The sequence below is a fragment of the Nomia melanderi genome, chromosome 12 (assembly GCF_051020985.1).
Source record: "Nomia melanderi isolate GNS246 chromosome 12, iyNomMela1, whole genome shotgun sequence".
In the NCBI taxonomy this organism is placed as follows: domain Eukaryota; kingdom Metazoa; phylum Arthropoda; class Insecta; order Hymenoptera; family Halictidae; genus Nomia; species Nomia melanderi.
In genome coordinates, this window is record NC_135010.1 from 11815285 (window position 1) to 11837837 (window position 22553).

Below are 22553 nucleotides of genomic sequence, written 5' to 3' on the forward strand. Positions count from 1 at the left end.
TTATTGTTAATTATTACGACATTTGTTAACATTTCCATGAATTCGTTTTACGAGAAAGCAGCACGCAATGTGATCGCAATCCAGCGGATTCCAGATTTCGCAGCGGTGCGCAGAAGATCCGCAAAAACGATTCAAACTGAGCACCCTTGCGTACGCATACCCGGATCACGTGACCTGAGCGGTCAAATTCTCGGTAGAAGGTGACGCTTATTCTCTATCCATGCGCCGGGCAAGAAAGACGTTTGAATTTTCTATACGTTTCCCACGACGTGCAAGATGAGTCAGTAGTTCACCGAGCGGCTTGCACACGCAAGTGTGCCGACACAACTAAATAACCATGGAGTAAGTACCGTTTCGTACGTTAAGGGCTGTTTGAATTTTCACTCCGTCACTCGACGATCACACGGTGTCATGTCTGCCATTTTGTGAGTCATCTTTGCGCGGCCAAGTACCCAGTATTCGCGAACGACACTCCCTGGGAACGATAGATTTCCTGTCTCGTCGTGCTGCGATGTCGATGTTGCGTGCCATTTCGAAAATCGAAAATTTCCGTGTAACCATGCCGTGGGTACCATTGAAAAGTTCCGCCAGATGACATGGTTCGGTGTTGCGTCATGGGGAATATAGTTTGTCATTTTTCTGGTACTTTGAGCGAACGTTGCTACGACGATGGATCGTTTGTAAGTTATGTAACGAATCTAAGAAACGCTGCGTGTATTTAGTTTACTTGTAAATTTCCAAGTGGTTCGCTTGATTTAGGATCTTTGGTTCATGAATGCGTATAAACAATTCATTTCGCCTCATCTTTCCTTTTGCAAGTGTACACTTTAAGCTTAAAGTAATTTGGAGACCGAAACATTTCAACGATGGATATATTTTATTGTTCCTCGATACTCTGTGTTTAACTTGTTGCATTCTCCTATTTACATTTCTTTTTTTAACTGTTTCCTTTGCATTTTCAGAGCCAATATGGCGCTCATTTCGAGCTACGTCGCACAGACGACACAAATTTCTTTTCATCATTTATTAATACCTCTTGATTGGGCCTGCGTCAACAATGTCAACCAACCAGGACCAAGGGATGTGGATGTGGAAGTTGGAGCCAGTGTCCCCTAGTGGGACAGTGTCAACGGATGTAGAGGATGACTGGATTTTATTTAATGATAAGTCTGTAGATCCTACTAAAAATGTTGAATCTGTTATGTACGAAGACCACCCTACGCGGGCACAAGTTGCTACAAAACTTTTAGAAGAATTGGACGAGTGGATTAAGGAAGGTAAGTCCCCCTATTATTCCTCAATTATTAGTAATAATATTTCATGGACATGGTCTCTATGTAAATAACAGCAAACGATTCCCTTGGTGATAAAAATGTATTTTTATTTTATCTTGTTACTATCTTCTACTTCAATATAAAGTAAGAGTACATTATTCCTATATAAAAATTAAATAAGACACAAACTATTAATTTTATCATTTAACTCAAATGAAACCACTTCGTATTACCATTTATACGAGAAATCATCTAACAAAAAAATTCATAGATGATCAGCATTACCAATAGAAGTAAAAATACATTAAATAATCATTCCCATTGCAAAATTGCACATAGTCCTAGTCCAACTACAAGTGAGAACTAATAACTATTAAATATTATTACACAAGTACACTTAAAATAAATACATGAATTTATTTAATAATCTGACATATTGTGATCTTGCTTAGTAGGGTGACAGTTGACTCCTACACAATACATATACATAGTCCCCAAACAAGTCCGGGGGTTGAAAATTAGCCGCAGTCGCGTTGGTACGATTCTAAGATTATCACCGCACATGGCGTCTGAAACGAACATTAGATACCAACGATACCGATATGCCTTTAAATATCGGACTGTGTAAAAGTAGGCGAGCACTTGCAGCTCGGTCTTACGCATGCATCTATTAAGCCCAGCGTCCCCTAGTTTTCGAAGCTCTGCATTGGAAAAGGACAGAAGTTAACGCTGAACGCACATTTTATCCGGCAGCATTCTCTACGCCCGTATCGCTTTCATTCTTCCCGCTTCCTCCAAGCGTGTATCTTGTTTTTCTTTCTTTCTTTTTCTGAAAAAGAGAGTGGGACAAACTGGTTAACCTCTATACAAACTACTTTGGTTGAAGGCCGATAGGGGAATGACGTGTGTTTAGTTGCGTTGGAGTAGGGGCGACAGAGGGGAAAGTCCAAAGATAAGCAGGAGTGGTTCTCGCAGTATTGCAAACCGATCGTACGATTCCGTCGATTAGTCTTCGTCACGAGTTAACTTTACTGACAATACTTGATCGTTTCCCGGGCTCGCCGCGCTTTGTTATTGTTTAAAGCGTACAAATATTCCCGTTCGTTCACTTCTGTGGTACCAGCGTCGGTGTTGCGCGTTCGTGGGCAACGAAATCTGCTAGACCCACAGCTTTTCTGTACGTGTCCCGAGGACCGTGTCCAGTGATCTTAATACGAAAAATCGAATGGTCCCAAACTTGACTGTACAGTGCGCTGTCGTACGGTTGGCTATGTTCGAACGGTAACAACGTGCCGTAAATACCGATATACACGAGAACCATCGATCCTATTTGGGACGTGATTTTTTCGTAACATACGTTAGGCGGTCCACACGTGTTGCACGAGATTTTCAAGAAATAACGGAACATTTAAATAACAAGAATCGCTCTGGGATTTAATTCAAAACTATTCCGGGGACGTGAAGAGACAATTGTGCCCGGGGACATCTTTAGATAGGATCGTTGTCGATTCGCCGATCGATGAGAAGTGATTGGTGAAGTGCATAATATTCATGGACATCTAGTTGATATCGAACCGCGAAGAGAGGAAAAAGATTGGAGTCAATCGAGCGCTAATAGAACGATACTGGCATCTTTAAAAGTGTTTCAAGAAAACGACGGATTGTCTCGATGCCCGAGTGTGCTAATGTTGTATGATAGCATGCAGTTCGCATATCGGTACACGTGGAACCGAGAGATTATTGTCAATTCCCAAAAATTGGTAAAAAGACGTTGAACTGGTACGGCGTGTGACCTTCCAAGTGAACTCGGCTGCTTCACATCAAAAACTATATACCATACCGTGCTTCAAGAACATTTACTACCATTTCTATATATATATACATATATATAAATATACGTATTTTTTTTTATTATTATTATATACACGCATATATTACGTTTTCAAATAAAATTATTCACACGAAAACACTCTACACGTGATAATGGCTGCTATATGTTACAGTGGTACGTTTCCTTTCGCTTACAAGATTCCCCTCTCTTTCTAGCGTTCACTTCGATTGAAAAATATCTTTATTACGCATATCAAAGCACTGTTGCCACATTGTTTGCATTATCGTACCGTAGAACTGGATCAAAATGTGTTTAAATGTAATCGTTGTCGAATTAATTAATTATATATATCACGAGAAATATTTCTCTAAATACCGTGTCGCGTAGGTGGAATCATCGGCGCGACCACGAATTCGTACCATATTTTTTTTATGAATCTTTGATCGAAAAATGGTATTTTGTACTGTGTGACGTTTCGAGAACTTTTTCAGCTGACTTGTATCCAAACGAACGAGAAGTATAGAGAAAAGTTCATTCTAAATGTGTATCAAATGATTTTGCGGGTTTATTGTTCGCTATAATTGCAACGACTGGGAGAAAAAAAATAAAACTAAATAATGTAAAATGCTTCTTGGGTATATTATTAATGGCAATTCGTTAATTCCGCTTAAGGATATAATTGTACTATGTACTTATATAAATCTTTATATTTAAAAAAATTCTTATCTAACCCCTTGCCCTCTGCATTTACATGAAGATAACTTCCACATTTCAAGTAAAGCTTGATCAAAGTTTCATAAAGAAATAGGTTAGGGGTAGTTTATCAAACATTAATACAGTAATATACATACAATTTGTAAAAAGTAGTTTTCAATAATAAAAGTTTAAATGTGATAGTTAAAACTACTTGATTATAATATGTCAACGATTTGAATGTTTCTTGTGTATATTTTTATTAGGCACTTTATTTTCTGAATTTAATCAACATGTAGAGTAAAATTTCTACTTTGTTAAACAGAAATTAAATCTTTATTGCAAACTACATTCTTGTGCTCTAATATCAGGCTGTGCTCTAAATAACGTATCCACAAGTGTTGCAGCAAATGTGTATTGGTAGCCAAAGAAATTGCAAATCAAGAACTTGTTTTTCTAGTTGAGCTGGTAACGTCCATGAAATTATATATACATCAATGTACCACTCCTACTTATTGTTCATGCAAGACAAGTAAAAGTACTGTTAACTTCCATGTATATCTTGATAAGTTCTACAAAATATTTCAGATATTGTATTTTGAATTTAATTAAAAATTAATATAATCTATAATTTTACTACATTATGATTATAAATAGGTATATATATATATATATATATATATATTTTCATGTTTGATCATCAGCACCTGATAATGTGGTATCAATGCTTTGTTTGTTTGATATGAAATTTGTAAGCACCAAAATCAATGACCAGTGTAAAAGCAACAAACATTATGTATGCTTTTTTTAACTTTAAGGATTAAAGATAGCAGTTTGTATTTTTATTAAACATTTTTTTCCCTTACAGAACCTTTTTCGGATTGGTTGGAAGAAAAGATAGAATTACCTATTTTTGAGGAATTACCGGTTCCTGAAAATGGACATCTTAAACCAACCCCATATAATGAAGTTTCAAAGATACATCAGCAAGACGATACCCAAACACTACTGCAAGAGTTTGAGACAGTTCTAGGAGATGTGGAAGCTTGCCATCAAATAGTCCCTACATCGAGTTCTACGCTCACACCACCTCAATCACCGCCGCCGCCGCCGCCACCGCCGCCGCATAAACCATTAAATGTGGATACTCAATTACTCATTACTTTACAACCTGTACAACCGTTATACTCGAATCATCAATCCATGTATGATGTGGTAATACCTGAAGAAAAAACATATACTAACGAAGTACCTGTGCAATGGAATCCAAAAAATATAGCATTAGATCCTTTAAATACAGACGTTGCGCATGACTTAGCTGTGGTGGATGAATATGTACGATTACAAACCGAGGATATCCCACCATCTAGTCCATGCACCAGTTCAGGTGGTAGTTACACATCATCGGAAGATTCTGTAGACGATCCAGATTGGATTTTCGAATCTACAAGAAAATGTACAAAACAATCAACAAGCGGTTCATCGCGAAGTCGTCAAAAACCTTACTCCCGTCCGTCCTTGGAAGACAAAAAGGTGCGGAAAAAGGAGCAAAATAAAAACGCGGCGACACGTTATAGACAAAAGAAAAAACAAGAAATAAAAGAGATATTGGGAGAAGAACGCGAACTCGCGGATCATAATGAGAAATTGAAAAATCAAGTGAAAGACTTGCAGCGAGAGATTGGGTACTTAAAAGGCTTGATGAGAGACTTATTTAAAGCCAAGGGTTTAATTAAGTAATCCATTTATCGATCGTAGTTATGTTTAATTATTTTTATTCAATTTATTAACTATATTCTTTTGACACTAACTATTTTACAATGAACCTAATAATGTATTATAATACATAGACTTAGATTACTGATTGTTATCTCCACTTTTTCTCAACTAGCAACGTATTTGAACATAAATCTAAAGTCTATCACAGCTTCTTAGTAGGACTACAGAACTATCATCGTGTAATCCATAAAGTGTGCTCCATCTCTTGATTTACCGATGGTCCATTAAGATTAGCAAATAAGATGCATTAAATAACCAAAGAATTAACGAAGTGTGTACAACCTTATGAAACTCCTTATCGAGTGGAAACTTGTTGTTGCTCCGAATTCTGCGAGTAATCTAATGCACCTTAATGACGCAAATCTTTTCATTCCAAACAATTCTAACCCAATCAAGTTATGAGTTTTCTTACGAAGAATTATTGTATTAGAAAAGTAATAAATGGGTTATTGTGTAATAAACATCGATGTCATTATCAAAAATATCCTCATTTTCTAAATCCCTAATAATTTCGAGAATCAAAACTGTTGTTGTACTGCTTAAAGATACATTACTGAAAAGGAAAGAATATATTTATTGAATAAAACTTTACGAAATCCATATATTCTTATCATTGCCAGTGCGATAAAATACACCATTATCGTATTTTTTAAAAAGTTATACCATCAACCAGATAACTACCTTTTAATTAGTTGTGTCATTACGAAAGTACATTTACAAGACTATTACGCAATTTTATAGCAGAAAATTGTACTTTTACATTTCTCTCCTAAGTGTAATCTTTCAACTTCCACCGCTAAAATTTTATTCGTTAATGAGGGGGAAACGAGTAATATTTTATCGTTTATCAATTATTATTTATGTACAAATAACAGAACTATGTTTCACATAACAGAATTAGATATATTAGAATTTTATATATGACTCAAATATTTGTATTCATATTCTTTTTAACATTAAATAAATAATTGCTTGTGTTTATATAGCATATGATCTAATCATATTCGAAATGTTCAAAAAATTTTGCAGAACAAGTGCAGACATAATGAACTCGAATTATAAAGTAACATATCTGTAATATTAATTACTTGCAGATCTATTACTAATTTTATGGTACACACAATTAGACAATAGCAAATAACTTGCTAATTCAATTTTCTAACATAATTTTTAGCTTGTCATTTTTAAATTACATGATATATGCATTAAACAATTACAATTATTTACATACACACGTTGTTTGTATAATCCAAAAATAAGTTTGATATATACATATGCATTTCTGTGTAAATATACATACATACATATGGTGTACGTATATTTATGTGTATGCATATGTTTATATATGATTTATACACCTTGTTCAAAAACTTGCATGTTTTACAGAACTTATTTGATTTTCCATTTCCTGCTGTATTGTGAATGAATTATGAAAAATGCACCTTTATTACATAACTGTAATTACGTGTGTGTACGCGTTGCATATAATTAACAAAAAAAAAATAGTTTTACACCATAATGTCAAATACTATTTTAGTTTATGTAAAGCCTACATTTTTCGTTCATTTCCGATAGAAACATACACTTAATTTAACATAGCATGCTATGATTATCATCAGAAAATGGTTTACAGTATATTTAATAATTAATGGATTGCAGTATAATTATGTAATTTTATTCAGTATACATTGTAACATACTGCTTTTCCGCTATTCTTGGTCTACAGCCTATTATGAATTCGAAAAGTTGAATTTCGATAACATTACAACATGTACAGAGCAATGTTCTTTTAAATCAAAAAATCGTATTTATAATAAGTATATCATTAATAGTAAATATATTAAATATCTATTAAGAATGGAATTTACAAGTATTCTAAATTTTACATTTATCGTGGATATTGTAGAACTTATAGTCTACTTAATTATTTATATGTATCTATGGTAATGTACATGTAATATACATGTAATTAATTCTGCAATCTAATAGAAAAAACACTCACAAAGAAATTATTACGAACAAGTTGTGCTACGCAACCAATAGTCAATAATAGTTCGTTGAAATTATGCTTCTGCTTTGCGGTTTCAGAACAGACATACATATAGATATACATTGTTCAGTTATTCGTTTATGCCTGTACTTGCGTGTACTTGCAAAATTCTTAAGTTAGACATAGAATAAAAGAACATTAAAAGTACATGAAAATAATGCTGAGTATTCCTAACAATTGTTACAAAATTATATTGAAAGCAAATCACGTAAGTATTAAAAAAAAAATTATCATTTGGTAAAAAATGATTTTTCAGATATGGCAGTACAAATATAAATATAAATTTCTGGAATGTTCTATGTAAAGTTCGTGAATATTTATGATTTGAATAATCGAACGTGTTTAAATGTAAGAAAAATAAAATATCATTATTACCTTTCAAAATGTAACTTAATAACTGTTGAAAAACAATGAAATATTAAGTAACTTTCAGTAAACTTTTATAAGTTTCTTACTTAAAGAACGATCATGCTGTAAATATTTACAACTACATGAAAATATTTCTGTGAATTCAAAGATAACAGAGTCAAAGTACCCCTTCGTAAAAAGTAATATTCTTAGATAGTACAAAAAGAAAATATTAACCCCTTTCACAAAAAGTAAAAACATTTAAAAAATGTGTTTAACATTAAGAAATATTATAGCACTTTTAGATTCAATGTATATCTATATAAGTCGCCAATAATATCCATATATTTAATAATATAATTTAATTATTTATCATACTGAATAGAAACAACTGGAGATATTGAAAAATTTTTAGAGTTCCTATGTTGCAGTATCGCCTTCTTCCTGTTCAAGTCTAGAAGAACCACAAACACGACATTTACAACCGACAATACAAGGCGCAGCCAATAAAAGTAACGGCGATGCGATAAGCAAGAGTAACCCAAATCCAGCAAAAATTCCAATGACTTGTGTTCTGTGCCAAATGACCGACGCACGCGAATGACCCAATTTATTTTTACATGGTCCTTTGTCGTAATGTCGCAATAAAAAGTCATCCTGTTGTGTTTACACAATTATAAAATTGAATAATTTTTATGTGAAATGGTTAATATCACTATGATTCTCAACATTATAAGTAATCATACTTACATCTAAAGAAGCTAAACAATACCAGCAAAAAACATGTTTACACCTCTTGCACATCATTTGAGCACATCCTTCATCTTTTTCAATAGGTACAGAACACATAGGACAGCATTTTATATGGTCACCATCAAATGGTATACCTAATGAAAGATCGGAACAGGGACCACTATGCCAAGACTCTCTACATATAGAACAAAAATCTATAGAGCAATTAGGACAATGAACAGGTCCAACAGCAGTTCCATTTGAACCAGCAGCATTTATTGGACATATTGTTTCACAACCAGCACGTGGGCACCAGGCACGTGCTTTATCCATAGATACATCTGGATAGTACGTGAAAACAATTAAATTCTTTTATCAAGACTTATGCAACAATAATTAAAAACTTGCGTATTAAACATTATGTACCTCTATTTAATCGAAATTTATGATGTTTTTCCATAAGTTCAGGGGTAACAAGGCTTGCTATTTCCTTTATAGAAAGTATTGCTCCATGCTCGCATTGTGCATCAGGACAACTGATTTCATATGCACCTTCTTCAATTTCAAATTCAATGTATGCTTTCATGCACTGAAATATAATAATATGTAGTATATATTCTCTTCAATAACTTTCTATCAAGAGAAGAATAATACTTACATCTTTACAGTAGGAACAACCACAGGCTTCTATTTTAAATGTTTTGGAAAGAGAAGTTTCAACAAGACATAATTTACAAAAAATGCGTCCGAGCACTTGTTGAGAACCTGCAGGAACAAAATTGCCTGCGGCCAAACTATAACGTGAACTTGATGCCAATGATAACAAACTGGAGCATCGGGAGCATACTCGACTACGATTTATAGGTCTGCCTTCTAAAGCTGAAGTACTCAAACCAACTGCAGTTTCACATTTTCTCAACACACCTGGTCCTAAGCTCAACCAACTACTACCACGAGCTTCCAAACTTGCACTACTTTCGGGTCTAAGTAAAGGCGCATCTACTCCTTTTCCTAATGTTGTCCTTTCAGTTAGAGAAAGATTTACAACGCTCGCTTCTTTGCGTAGCAATGGCAATCTGACTCCAGTTAATTTATTGGATTTTTCAACCTTTTTCTGATTGGTTGCAATTTTGGTAGAAGGGTTTACAGATGTCACAGAGCTGGTGGCAGTACCCATATCCATTAGTGGAGCTCGTCGTACGACGAGCGAATGTAGGTTGGGCATCCCCTAATTATCAATCAAAATTTCATTAAGAGTTGCAGGCAAAAACTGTGGCTACTGACTTTCTGTAAACAATTTGCAGGAGTGGTTGCTTGCCATGTAACAAATGACATAGATAAATCATGAAAACTAAATATGTCACACCCACAAAATGATTTGCCACTGTATACTTGAATTCATTCATTATGGCAAAACTTCTTAATATTTGTCATATTCCGCTCTTTTTCCGTTATTCCCATACCGTTCTTCTTCATGTAATTTCAAGGTGATTAGATACGATATTGATTTCTATTAAGCAGTTACGACTCAACGTTCACAAAATATTTGCATTTCAATATAAATCTGTTGACACACGAAATATTTAATCTTGAAAAATGTATCCCTTTCCGACAGTTGACTCAACGATAAAAATAATAGTCAACAATATACATATGAACACACACCTCTGAATGAATTGTTAATCGGTAATGAAATAACTGAAAAATATCGTTGTCTTTGAACAATATTTATGTTGTGCTTGTCAATCCGAGATATATCGCGAAAGTAAGAAAATTGCTACGTAATATTTCACACATACTCATTATCCAAAGGAATGCGTATCTATTGACAATTCGAACATCATTTCGTTCGAATGCGCTTCGATTATATCGTCTTTTTTCTAATTTCACGGACTATTCATGTTCTGTGTCACAAAGTGCAGCAAACAGTGTACACAAATTACCGATTAACTACTTCCGCCCCCACTTGCTTCGCACTTTTTCTCAAAGTATCGGAAAAAAAGATTATCACTCTACGTCTGTACGGTGATATCTTTACAGAAATCGTATTTGTATCGTGTTTGACATAATATATATCCTTGTGACTTATTTGACGCATATGAGGAATACAGGATAAAGGCAAAGCTGTGCTAATACATCATCATACAACGGGAAATGAAAAATTCTCTCGAATTGAAATTTCGAAAGCAAGAAAATTTCTATCACAACATTTTTCCTAAAATCTCACATCTTTCTTAATAATGACAACAGTAAGTAACAATTTATTGAAACATTTTATTCGTTGGTTATTTTTTGGCTTGTATAATTAGGATTGCTACTGCGCGTAGATAACAGGTTTCGAGATAACAGACGTTTTTATTATTTTTATATAACATACACTTTCCTTTTTTACCATATAATGTTGTTACCATGTGTTTGATAAATTTACCAATGCAACAGACATATTAACGATTAACGCTTCGTGAATCTTCGAACCGTAGAACATTTATATAAATGATAAAAATAATCGATTTGTTTAGTTGATAGAATCAAAAAACAATTGAATATTTCTCACCAATTCATGTTTTATGGTTGCTTTGCACATTGCAATCTCTAAATTAATTACGACGAAATAAAAATCTAAATTCCGCACACGTACGTAATGCTAATTCGCATTCACAGAACTTGATGTTTCCGTTACTGCAGTTAAATTGTACAAACGAGCGGGAAATTTAATTTAAAACAGCATCAATGGCGTATGAAATATTTACGTTATCCTTTTATTTATCGGCACGTTTAAATGTATAATAAAAAAGAAGTTTGACTTATAAATCTGAATATCAGTAAAGCCGTGTATTTTTAGAATTGTTGACGAGATCAATGTTCTCACATTTTTAATAAAGTCTTGAAAAATTCGATAATCTCATTTTTGAAAAGGAACTTATTTCTAAACAATCAACATATATAAAATATCTTAGGAATCGTTCTCTATTAAAAATTTATCTAGAAAATGAACAATCACTTTATTATACATTTTTATCACACAAAAATGAGTGAAACTTATTATATAAAGTATTAGATAATCATGTTTATGGATCATATATATTCCGATTACAGATGTTGAATATCAGAATATATAAATTTTAATATTTACAAACACTAATGCTTATGCTTTTATATATATATATATATATATATATATATATATATATATATATATATATAATTTATATATATATATAATTGTGTATATATATATATATAATTGAGAAATCTGCACAGTGTATATCATTGTTCAACATTTTAAATTTATTACAAATGTATAAAAAATTGAGCAAATTATGTATCAGCAAGACTTGTCTATAAAATAACAATAGGAGTAAATTGAAGTTAATGAAACAAATGAGAACAGGCGTTATTTAATAAGTAACGTAAAGCAACATTGATGAACACCTTCAGTGAATAATATCGATATCAGACTTTTAAGCAATTGCGTATTTGTCTTTAATCATAGCAGTCTTTACGAGTTATGAATATCAAAATAATTGCTAAAGAAATTCTTGTTGACTAGAGTAAGTTATGTACTTTGTACAGACATAGATTTTTACCAGCACATTACTGTAATTAATTTCTTTTTTTATATGTATATATCATTTTGAATATACAGAATTTAAAACATTTATTGTTATACTTAATTATTGTATACTACTGGATGACACGTGAATAATACTTCATGAAACATGGCACGCAAATTTTATAAAAAACTCGTATATTGCAATTTTTTAAGCAAAGACAGAATGATAAACTATACATTGTCACAAGTAATATCCTCATAATTTTTTGATTTTATAAATTAAAAGGCGTATAAAAAGGAGCAAGAAAAATATGTGTAGCTGTATTCGTAATCGAAGTCACTAACAATTCGAGAACAATATGCACTTATAATTAAACAAATACTTACTACTGCACAATAAATTCACTTGTACGTGTACTACGTACAGCATACTTCTCAAGTACAAATACTTCTGAAATTTCTTGTTAAATCTATCTTATATGCAATAGACATGACAACGTAAATGATGATTTAGAAGACTGCATGGAATTTGTTGTTATATGTGTCATGACTTGTTACATTACAACTGTGCGTTAAAAGTAAGATTAAAAACAATAATTTAATGTTGGTCGTATATTTTATAAAGAAATATTGCCAGGTATACTATATTGTCCTTTTCGGGAATGTGTGTCAACTGCTCGGACTGCGAAGTAATAATTATTTCCTTCGGAAAACTGTGAAGATAAATGTTTAATATGAAAAGTGTTAATGTTAATTATCGTAACTATAAAATAACTATTATTCTAATTACTTGCGTAAGAGTGCACGCCATAGGCAGTGGTAAAGCTCGAACGTCTCCTACTTTTTTCCATAATGATGTATTAGGTGGAATACCAGCAACTTCTTGGTAGGCATATAGTTGATAACTAGCAATATCTGCGTATTTATCAGATAAATTCATATTCCAGGATAATACAATACCTGTACAATGAAAATGAATACTTATATTTATATCTTCAATATTTTGTTATCAATGTTAACCATTCGTCTTACATACCATTTGCAACCTTAGAAATTTTCAATGACGGAGCTGGTGGTGGCAACTTCCACACAGCATTTCCAACGTAATTTCGTGTATCCGGTAAGGGAGCAGGATGCTGAAATAAATAAGGATAAGTATAATACATTTATTTATAGAAATAAAATAAAAGTAGAAATCTATTTAAATATTAGAACACCTTATGCAACTGTATATTTGAAGGTGCTGATGTTGTTAGAACTCTAACAGTTCCATTTGCCACTGTCGATACTGCTGCGAATAAGGTGTAATTAAATTCATTGTTTATATCATAGAAAAATATATATATATGTATATACTTATATATGTATTTATTTATTATTCGCGTACCAGTTTTATAAGTCAGAGTCGAAAATGATGTTCTGTTACAGGAAGTTACTGGCCGTATCTAAAATTATAAAATCTTGTTATGCGATTACAAAATTACTTTAAAAGACTCTAACATATTTAATAAATATTAAATTCATGTTACCGTTGTAGTATTTGGTGCTATTAATAATTGTCTCGTCGTACCTACGCCACTTTGCATTACGTATGCTAACCGGGGGGCGTTCATATTATTCTAAAAAAAGAAATGATCATATATAACATGTCTATTGTGTAAATGATCAATAATCATGAATCGTCTCGTTTGCTTACTACTAAGGCAGTAGGTGTTGGTTGGCTAGCAGGTTGTACTACTCTTATGCTAGGTGGCTGATTCGTTATAGCTACATTTCCGGGGATCGTTTGAATTACCCTTTGGAAACAGGGTTGTGTTTTTTGTGCTAAACTTATTTGTTGATCGGTGATCGTAGTTGTGACTACCGGCAGGCTGGTAGCACCTAGAAATTATAAGATTCATCTTAAAAATATCTATTAAAAAGATATTCAATCGAATAACATTCTTTTTTACCTTTACTTTTCTCCTCTTCATCCGTAAGATCTATTAGATCATTGGTTCTAGGTTTCGAAACATTCACAGTAGTATTCTGGCGATTCAACTGATTCGAAAACTTTCCATTTAGAACTATAGTTTGCTGTGGTTGTTGTTGTTGTGGTGGCAATTGTGACTGCATCATTGCATTACACATGTACAATGCATACATTTGTAAATGAAATATGATTCACAGATAAAGTAAGATAAAAACTGCGAATACTTACATTAGATATCATTTGTTGAACGTTAGACTGATTAGGTAATTGCAAAGTATGCTGTACTTCCACAGGCTTAGTTACAACTAAAGCTGCAGGAGTTATAGTAGGCATAATGTTCGGAGGCTGCGTACTATTTTGCGAGATCACAGCAGCTGGACCGGTTACCGGTTCAGATCGCCTTGGAGATCTTACTTTGACTCCTTTCCTTGGACTTGTTAAACTATTCATTTCATTACCAGACGTATTTAATGCGTTACCGTTATTTGAAACATTTACAGACTTTAGATTAGAATTCTGCTGCATTTGTCTCAAATTTTGTATTCCGTGATCCTAGTGAAAAGAAAATGTTAGTAGTTTCATCTACTAATAAATACATATTATGTAAAAAGAAATGATTCGTGTATGTACAGTTATAAAATTAACTTGCAATCCAACAGATCTATTGATTTTAATTGGCGGAATAGGTTTATCATTATTAGCGCGTCGATCTGCGGCATTACGACTTAAAACCATTTCGAAATCTTTAATTTGCTTCGCCAATTGCTGACATTTTGCACGTGTTACTTCTTGATTTCTTTCTGATATACGAGCTTGCTCCCTCAATTTACCAATTTCACCGCGCATTGTAATAGTTTCAACAATCTTCTGTATTAGTAGCTCTTCTAGTTCCTTAAACAATTTATCAATATTAAAATATATTCAACTAATTTTAGAGCTAATATGTACTTCATTTTATTCCTCTCGACGTACTTCTTGCGTCAACTTGGGCAATTTTTCCTTCAGATCCCTTTGGAAAAATTTATGAACGTAATCGAGTTTCTTAATATTTTCTTTCGATGCTGACTCGTCGGATAGCGAATCACAGTTTACTTTAATCTTTTTAACACTACCATTCATTGTTATATTATCCAGATCGGAACAATTGCGTTTCAAAGACGGCGGAGATAAAGAACGCGCATCCTGATTTACTTTATGATTAACAATTACAAACTTTTCTGAACTATCACTTGATTCTAAATCACTGTCATGATTAAGGAATTTCTTTCGAATGATTTCCTCTGCATTCTTAGCAGTTTTCCTCTTTTGCCTTCCACTTTCTCTAACTGCAAAGAAACATTGGAATAACAATTGTGTGATTAAAATAGACGTTGAATAATCAACAAATAAATTAGATAAATGCAAGTAAAAATGGAACAGATGCACAACCTAATGGTAATAGTATATAGGCCAAATTTATATCATATAAGGAAATCTTCTGTACATAATTTGAACACGTTAGTTATCAACATAATTTTTATTACATAATTTAGTATACAAAAAGAGTATTCTTGATTTGAATTCAAACATATTTTATGCTTTTAATGGAGGAGTGTAAACAAAAAAACGAGTACCAAAGATTTTTGTATTACTATAGCATTTATTTAAATATATATTATAATTCCTTGTAATATTAAAATAAAAATTAAGAACATAATAAGATAGACATGCAATAAATATCATATGTAAATGTTGCTTATGTGAAAGAAGGAAGCATGTTAGAGAGCATAAATAATAAATAAATTTTACTGTTTAACTATAGCCCATAATTACTCCAATAATACAAAGCGTATCCTACCTTGCTTATCTTCTTCAGAAACAGCTTCTTGAGCTGCTGCAATCATTTTCTTCGTTCGCCTTCTCCTTCTTTGAGTAGTTACTGGAACTTGAAGAACGCTTTTTTCACTATTATCACCATCTATTACATTAGTAATAGAACCTAATGAACTATTTTGTGATTTGACGCTAGATAAATTATTTTCATCCAATGTGGATGACGTGTTTTCAGTTTGTAATGATGTCTTACTGGTAGAATTTACTATAGAGTTTCCTTTGTATACAGATTTTATATTTTCTTCAGTAACACTATTTTGTTTTTGAAGATCAAGCTTAGACTTAATTGCATGATCATCAGAAACAAGCAATTGTAGTAGTTTAGAAGAATTTGTACTATTATCACTATCATTTAATCGATCTTTATCACATTTATCACCATTAACAAGTGATTCAAATATATTATTTTGTGTTATATCAGTGTTCTTATCACTTTCTCTGTTGTTTAAGTCATTTAGCATAATGTTGTTCGGTTTAGAGACATGAGTTTCAATATCTTCATTTGATTGCACACCTTGCATAGATACATCATTTTCATCTTTTAAAATCTCTTCTGATTTATCAATTACTGAATCAACTTTTTCTTTTATTACTAATTCATTATTTACTGTATTTCCCTCAATTGAATCATTTTTCATTGATTTTGTTATCTTAACATTTGCATCAAGTTCATGATTTTCTGGTTGATGAATTTGTTCAGCTCCTTTTTTTTCGCTTAGATCCAAAGTGGCTGTTGTTTTAACCGTGACATCCTTTGTTTTATTATTTTCATTATTCCCTTCAATAAATTTGACATCTTCATCACCAGACAAATTTTTTGGGCCTTTGGTTAATAATTTTTCCAATATATTAAAATTGTCAAAATTCTGTAAATCATTACAATCAGAATGTGAATTACCTGTTTCAGTATTTCCTTTTTCTTTCATACTTTCCTTATTGTCATCCTGGGAATTTATTAATGAATTTGTAATTTCTTTATTAGAGGACTCATTAGAAGTATCGGTATTAATAGATTTATTATTTTTACATTCTACATCACTAGATTGTATCATTGTATTCCCTTGCACAATTTTTGTTTCATGCTCCGATACCAAAGAGTTACTGACACAAACAGTGTCAGACAAAGTTTCTTTGTTCAAATCTTCAGTTTTAACATTTTTCAAAATTTCATTTGGTAATTTACTTGAATCATCATTAATTTGTTTACTACTGATTGAAGATTTGATAACTAATTCACTACATGTTTCAATATTTTTATCAATACAGCTTTCATCCTTGATACTGGTATCAGCTTCAGTTCTTGAAGATATGTTTGCATCTGAAGGAGACATAACAGTTTGGTCAACATCACTTTTAGTATTAAATCTCTTCATAGGAGAAGGTTTGTAAGCTCTCGTTTGTTCTCTATAATACATTAACTTGTTATATGAATTAAACATTCCATTGTCTCTTCCTTTTTCAAAAGGAACAAATGCATTGTGAAATCTAGTATTGTAATCATATGGATTTCTAAATTGTCCTCTAGGTGTCAAATACCGATGCCTGATATAACGAAAATGATCAATATAGGGAAAGCGAGCACGGGGGGTACTTGCAAACCTCCATTGAAACTTATAATTTGGCCATGGATAACGAGGCATGACATTAATCATTTGTGGCCTCATCAATCCATTTATATTTCTTTTGGTATCCTTTGCATGATGTGTTAATAGTTTGTCACCCATGGAAACATTACCTGAACAATGTTCCTCTTCCTTTTTTTCCCTCGAAGGAGTTGTGTTATTCTTCATTTCATTTTTTTCAGGAACAGGAGAAGCTTGTACATCTATACTGTTTTCACATGTCACTTCTGCAATCCAAGTTTTCAAAAGTAAATGTATTTCTTATTATCTAAGTTATTTGTGATGAGACAACGAATAACCTCGGATAAAAGATTTTATAGAGTAATGCCTATATATTCCATATAAATATATAGGATATAAAGCTTACCAATTGTTTTATTTTTTGGCTTATCTTCTTTGTTATCTAAGACAGATGTTAAAATATCATCTGGCTCAGCCTCATCATCATCAGACAATCTTAAACGCATACTATCATCCGAAAGTGCGTCTTCTTCATCACCATCATCACCTCCATATAATAGCTCATCTTCTTTTTCTTTTGATAATTCATCAATATGATGTGTATTGATACAAGACAATGAATGTATAGACTCAGTTGTATGTACAGAATCACTTCTTAAAGCCTCCATCGTAAAAAAAGGTAAGATATGCAAGATAATGTCACAGGTCACCCATTTATCTCCGAAATTTAATATTTTCTGATCTGTAAGTGACCACTACATATGAAATAACTTAATTTGAAAGTACTACATACATATATAATTTGTGCGTGTGTTTAAATATATAATTTCAGATTTAGTAAATATGCCAACAACAAATATCTTGATTTAATTGTTTAATTAATTAATTAATTATACATAATTATAAAGATTACAGATAATATTTGGTATAACATCATTTGATACAGAAACTTAAAAATAAATTTACTATGTTTAAATTAATTGTTAACGGTATAGAAATTAATTACAATTTCATGTTTTGATAAAGTATAATACGTTTTGAATAATTTTAAATTAATCATATTCAAATAGACCGTATAAAAGAGAGACCTGCTATTAAAAAACAAAACAAATATCCACTATAAAAACAAAGGCGCTAAAAATTATAAACCTACGGATTTTCCAAATCAATGTAATCCACTGGGTGTCATAATTGTATTAACAATATAATTTGGGTATAAAGTTATTGCACCGTTTTAATCACGATTTATATGATTTATGTTACAGAATTAAGTTCTCTTTTAGTATAAATAAGGATAAACAATTTGGGCCCCTCGATGACGCGCCAACATAAGTCGTCCCTGGCCCATAAGTACTCAACTAACAGAAATGGCCGACTGAAACCGTATATCTAACATTTACTGTATTACACGTGTACCCTATTGTCCAAATTAATAGATATCTATATTGTTGATTACTTAGTGAAAATGATCGTCTGCTTTTTTATTTATAGCACTCTAAAAAAATATATAATACAGAAAATATAAAATTCGTATGTCGTGTCACCAACATAATTAAAACCCAAAGATTCGAACAAGTAACAAATCTAGTTAATACGAAATCAAGCAGAAATACACAACACAAATATCATGAATGGGCAACCACGTTAAAAGACTACCAAATAAATACAATTTCAACTATGGAAGCTTATGTTCAGAAAGGCGGGATTGTCGGTAGACTAGTCTATTGAACGAGTACAGCTGAACATAGGCCCCGACATGCGTCCTCACGAAATTCGACGATTACACACGACGTCGTCCAATATGGCGTCATGATTCGCCCCCAAGTAAACCAATTTCTAATCAAGTAAAGCAAATAAATTCTAATATACAATGTTTTTACGTTAGACACGTTCACATAGGCAGCGACGCGCACAGTAAAAATCTAATCTTTCATTTTTAAGTCGATCGAACACTTGAAGTTACAAAAAGGTCACATTTACGGTTTCCCCCACTTCTGCCCTATCTTTACGTTACTTAATACTGTATGTTATTAATATTAACTTTCATGTCGTAGAAGTAGCATTTTCTTATTATTGCGGCTACATCATTTATCCATTCTGTTTAATAAGAAAAAAAAAGAAAAAAAATATTAAGTACTAAAAATTAACATAAATTTTGAATTTACATATGCAATTGATTTCTTTTTTGTATAACTATATTTATTTTTTTACATTATACTTTATATAGGAATTTTGAAAAGTAGCATTAAAAATTGTTATCTGTTAATTAATAAAATAATTAAATACTAATAATTATTTCTTAAGAAAATTGTACACAAAATCCAGAAGTGAATGTTTCGAAAAATTATTTTATTAGTTGCAAGTACTCATATTGAACGTTTGATAAGTAGCCCCACCCCTTTTCTTTCTGCGCTGACTTGCGAGGTCAACGTGCGTCACAATGGTAATATAACGCTTTTCTTTACAGGGTGGGAGAACCACGATACTTTTACTACTCGTCACATCGATTTTATAAATCCATGATTTAAGAAATTGATTTCATTGATTATATTATTATAATTCATGTTACAATTATTTTGTTCATAACTATAGAAAAATAATTAATTTTATATACCAATTTGGGAACACTGTATGTATCAAGTTAATGAAATTATACATTTATAAGTAATTAACAATTATAACACTTTTTTCAGGAGGCTCATAGTGTAACTGTTATTATTCAAATACAATATAAAAAATATTGAACACTTTTGACTTTTTTGTCATATCATATGAAGTATTTAAAATAGAAAAAATATCATTTTGATAACACTAATACAATTTGCAGGTGCATATATATCGTAGAAATTATATATTGCATTATCTAAACATACTTCTACTAGTGGTTCACACATGCGCGGTGAATTCCGCTTATGCGCGAATGTACTGCGTGCAAAACTCAAAATCTATTAAATTTTTTGAAATTGTGAAAGGATATTGAAAATGAAGTAAAAAAATGGCACTATTTCGATAACAATAGCGTACTTTGTTACATCATTAAAAAAATTATTTACGTTTGAGAAAACGTTTAATCCATATTTGAATTGAGATTTTTCATTTGGTTCGATTAAACGTGATAAATCTATTATACCGTTGAAATATTTACTTTCGTTTCGTTTGGGACTATGGTGTGGACAATTGAGGTCCGTGATCGAAGCTTTGGCTTTCATTACTACCAAGTTATGTAAATATCTATTCCTTATTACTAAATCTAGTTCCACATGAAGCCCAATGGGTACATCATGGACATTTCGTTACTTCTTGTATTTAAATTAATATGAATTCTCAGTTTACGTTGTAAATCTATTGGCATGTATTTAAATGTAATATTTTAAGTTAGCTTTCATTTTGTATCGAGGGACAACAAAATGGCGCACGTAAGCTATATAAAATGGCAGCTTTTCGTATATAGTACGATGTCCGTGAAGGCCTTGGTCGTTATGTATGATGGGCCTACAGGCCCAAAATTTCAATACATTAATCACACCACGTAAATGGTTTCCTTCTCCTTCCTACTCCTTTGTTAAACGAACTACTAATGTCCGAATCATAACAACACTGTTGTTTTCAGTTGAAAATAATTATCATCTTGAATTATTAACCTCGCGAGTCGAATGATTAACGAACAATCTTTTAAGATAGATTTTCCACATGATTCTGGTTAAACATGTGTAATTATTTGAACCTTACAACAACTCGGAGCAGGAAAACAAAGTGACCCACTGATGAAGTGTGACATGTAAGTTTATACACAATTAATGAACTTACGTACAATTATAGTGCTGACGGTCTTCAATCAGTGATGCACATGTTCTTTGTCTTATAAAAATACGTTATATTTGCGATAAATGCCAGAAACGAGGATACACTGTGATACCCGTTCATCGAGTATCTGCAACACCGCAACCTAAACAAGCGAAAAGCAACGTTGCCACTTTTATTCATGACCGTTAGCATACACGATCCATTCGAAAAGGATCAAATTTTGAATTGAATCGGTTGAATTTTCGATTTCGATTTTTTCTCGGGGCATACGTTGTACGATTAGGTATCGACTATGAATTTTATTTATAAAAAGTGGTAAGAATTATCGACCTACATAGATAGTGTGGTGGGTTCGCACTTCAGAAATTTCAGTAACGCATGCGCTGTAGCGTAAAATACCTTCAGAATTTTTAGTATTAGCTGTAATATGCAAAATACCTCTGTCCAGAGACGAAAATACACTCTTTTTTATCAATTGTATATTTCTATTATCGATAACGATAACGTATCATCGATGTATCTATTAAATACTTGGAAATACCTCTCGTGTATTGAGGATTACTTTCATTCTTGTTCTGTGTGTACAATAATTATTTGACCTTGTAATCATCTATCAAGAATCTCAACAAAACAATACTTTTTATTCATCAATATAGGTTAAGGTGGAAAGTATTATATTGTTGACATGGAGTATAGAATTTACGTATTTGTATTATACTTGAGCCAAATAATATTCTCCTATAACTTTTTATAAATTATGATAATTAAATGAATACAAAAATAAAAGGTTCCTTATAACTAAAATGAAGTAATCTTCTATATTTAGCAAATACATTTGCAACTGACATCTACTATAGTGACAGCTACATCATAAATCATAACAGTTCAGAGTAAAAACAAATACATCCAGATTAAGTTACATATTGTTTCTGTTGGATTATATGATACATGCAATGTTTATCAACTGTAATATACTAAAAAATATATCTACAGAGTTTAACCTTCTTAATGTGTCACGTGTGTTATGTTTACTTTACTTATTATAAATAATAATATATATTT

At 31.9% G+C, this 22553-nt stretch overlaps 3 protein-coding genes across 11 annotated transcripts; 1 reads left to right on the forward strand and 2 right to left on the reverse strand.

The window, feature by feature from the left end:
- Positions 1–173: 173 nt before the first annotated feature.
- On the forward strand, positions 174–6177 carry crc (bZIP transcription factor crc). Of its 3 annotated transcripts, none has more exons than XM_031987963.2 (3): positions 174–342; positions 963–1277; positions 4667–6177. In XM_031987963.2, the coding sequence occupies exons 2-3, from the start codon at positions 1058–1060 to the stop codon at positions 5536–5538; spliced, it is 1092 nt and encodes a 363-aa protein (XP_031843823.1). In that variant the 5' UTR covers positions 174–342; positions 963–1057; the 3' UTR covers positions 5539–6177. The 3 variants fall into 3 exon arrangements, with proteins under 3 accessions (XP_031843823.1, XP_031843824.1, XP_031843825.1); XM_031987964.2 differs by lacking the exon at positions 174–342 and adding an exon at positions 415–680; XM_031987965.2 differs by lacking the exons at positions 174–342; positions 963–1277 and adding an exon at positions 3100–3279.
- On the reverse strand, positions 5080–11683 carry LOC116431893 (putative E3 ubiquitin-protein ligase RNF144A). Of its 2 annotated transcripts, none has more exons than XM_031987961.2 (5): positions 11262–11683; positions 9366–9935; positions 9134–9296; positions 8726–9048; positions 5080–8632 (listed from the first exon to the last, which is right to left on the reverse strand). In XM_031987961.2, the coding sequence occupies exons 1-5, from the start codon at positions 11289–11291 to the stop codon at positions 8396–8398; spliced, it is 1323 nt and encodes a 440-aa protein (XP_031843821.1). In that variant the 5' UTR covers positions 11292–11683; the 3' UTR covers positions 5080–8395. The 2 variants fall into 2 exon arrangements, with proteins under 2 accessions (XP_031843821.1, XP_031843822.1); XM_031987962.2 differs by lacking the exon at positions 11262–11683 and adding an exon at positions 10507–11254.
- Positions 11684–12553: 870 nt separating this feature from the next.
- On the reverse strand, positions 12554–21848 carry wde (Fibronectin-III type domain-containing protein windei). 6 transcript variants are annotated; one of them, XM_031987956.2, is made up of 15 exons: positions 21499–21847; positions 18094–18429; positions 17003–17953; positions 16070–16927; positions 15205–15557; positions 14863–15123; positions 14461–14784; positions 14213–14369; positions 13957–14141; positions 13790–13879; positions 13648–13705; positions 13478–13551; positions 13297–13396; positions 13051–13220; positions 12554–12973 (listed from the first exon to the last, which is right to left on the reverse strand). In XM_031987956.2, exons 2-15 carry the CDS (start codon positions 18353–18355, stop codon positions 12878–12880), a joined length of 3939 nt encoding a protein of 1312 aa, XP_031843816.1. In that variant the 5' UTR covers positions 18356–18429; positions 21499–21847; the 3' UTR covers positions 12554–12877. The 6 variants fall into 6 exon arrangements, with proteins under 6 accessions (XP_031843816.1, XP_031843817.1, XP_031843814.1 ...); XM_031987957.2 differs by having other exon boundaries at positions 16070–17422; positions 17840–17953; positions 21499–21845; XM_031987954.2 differs by having other exon boundaries at positions 16070–17953; positions 21495–21848.
- Positions 21849–22553: the final 705 nt, after the last annotated feature.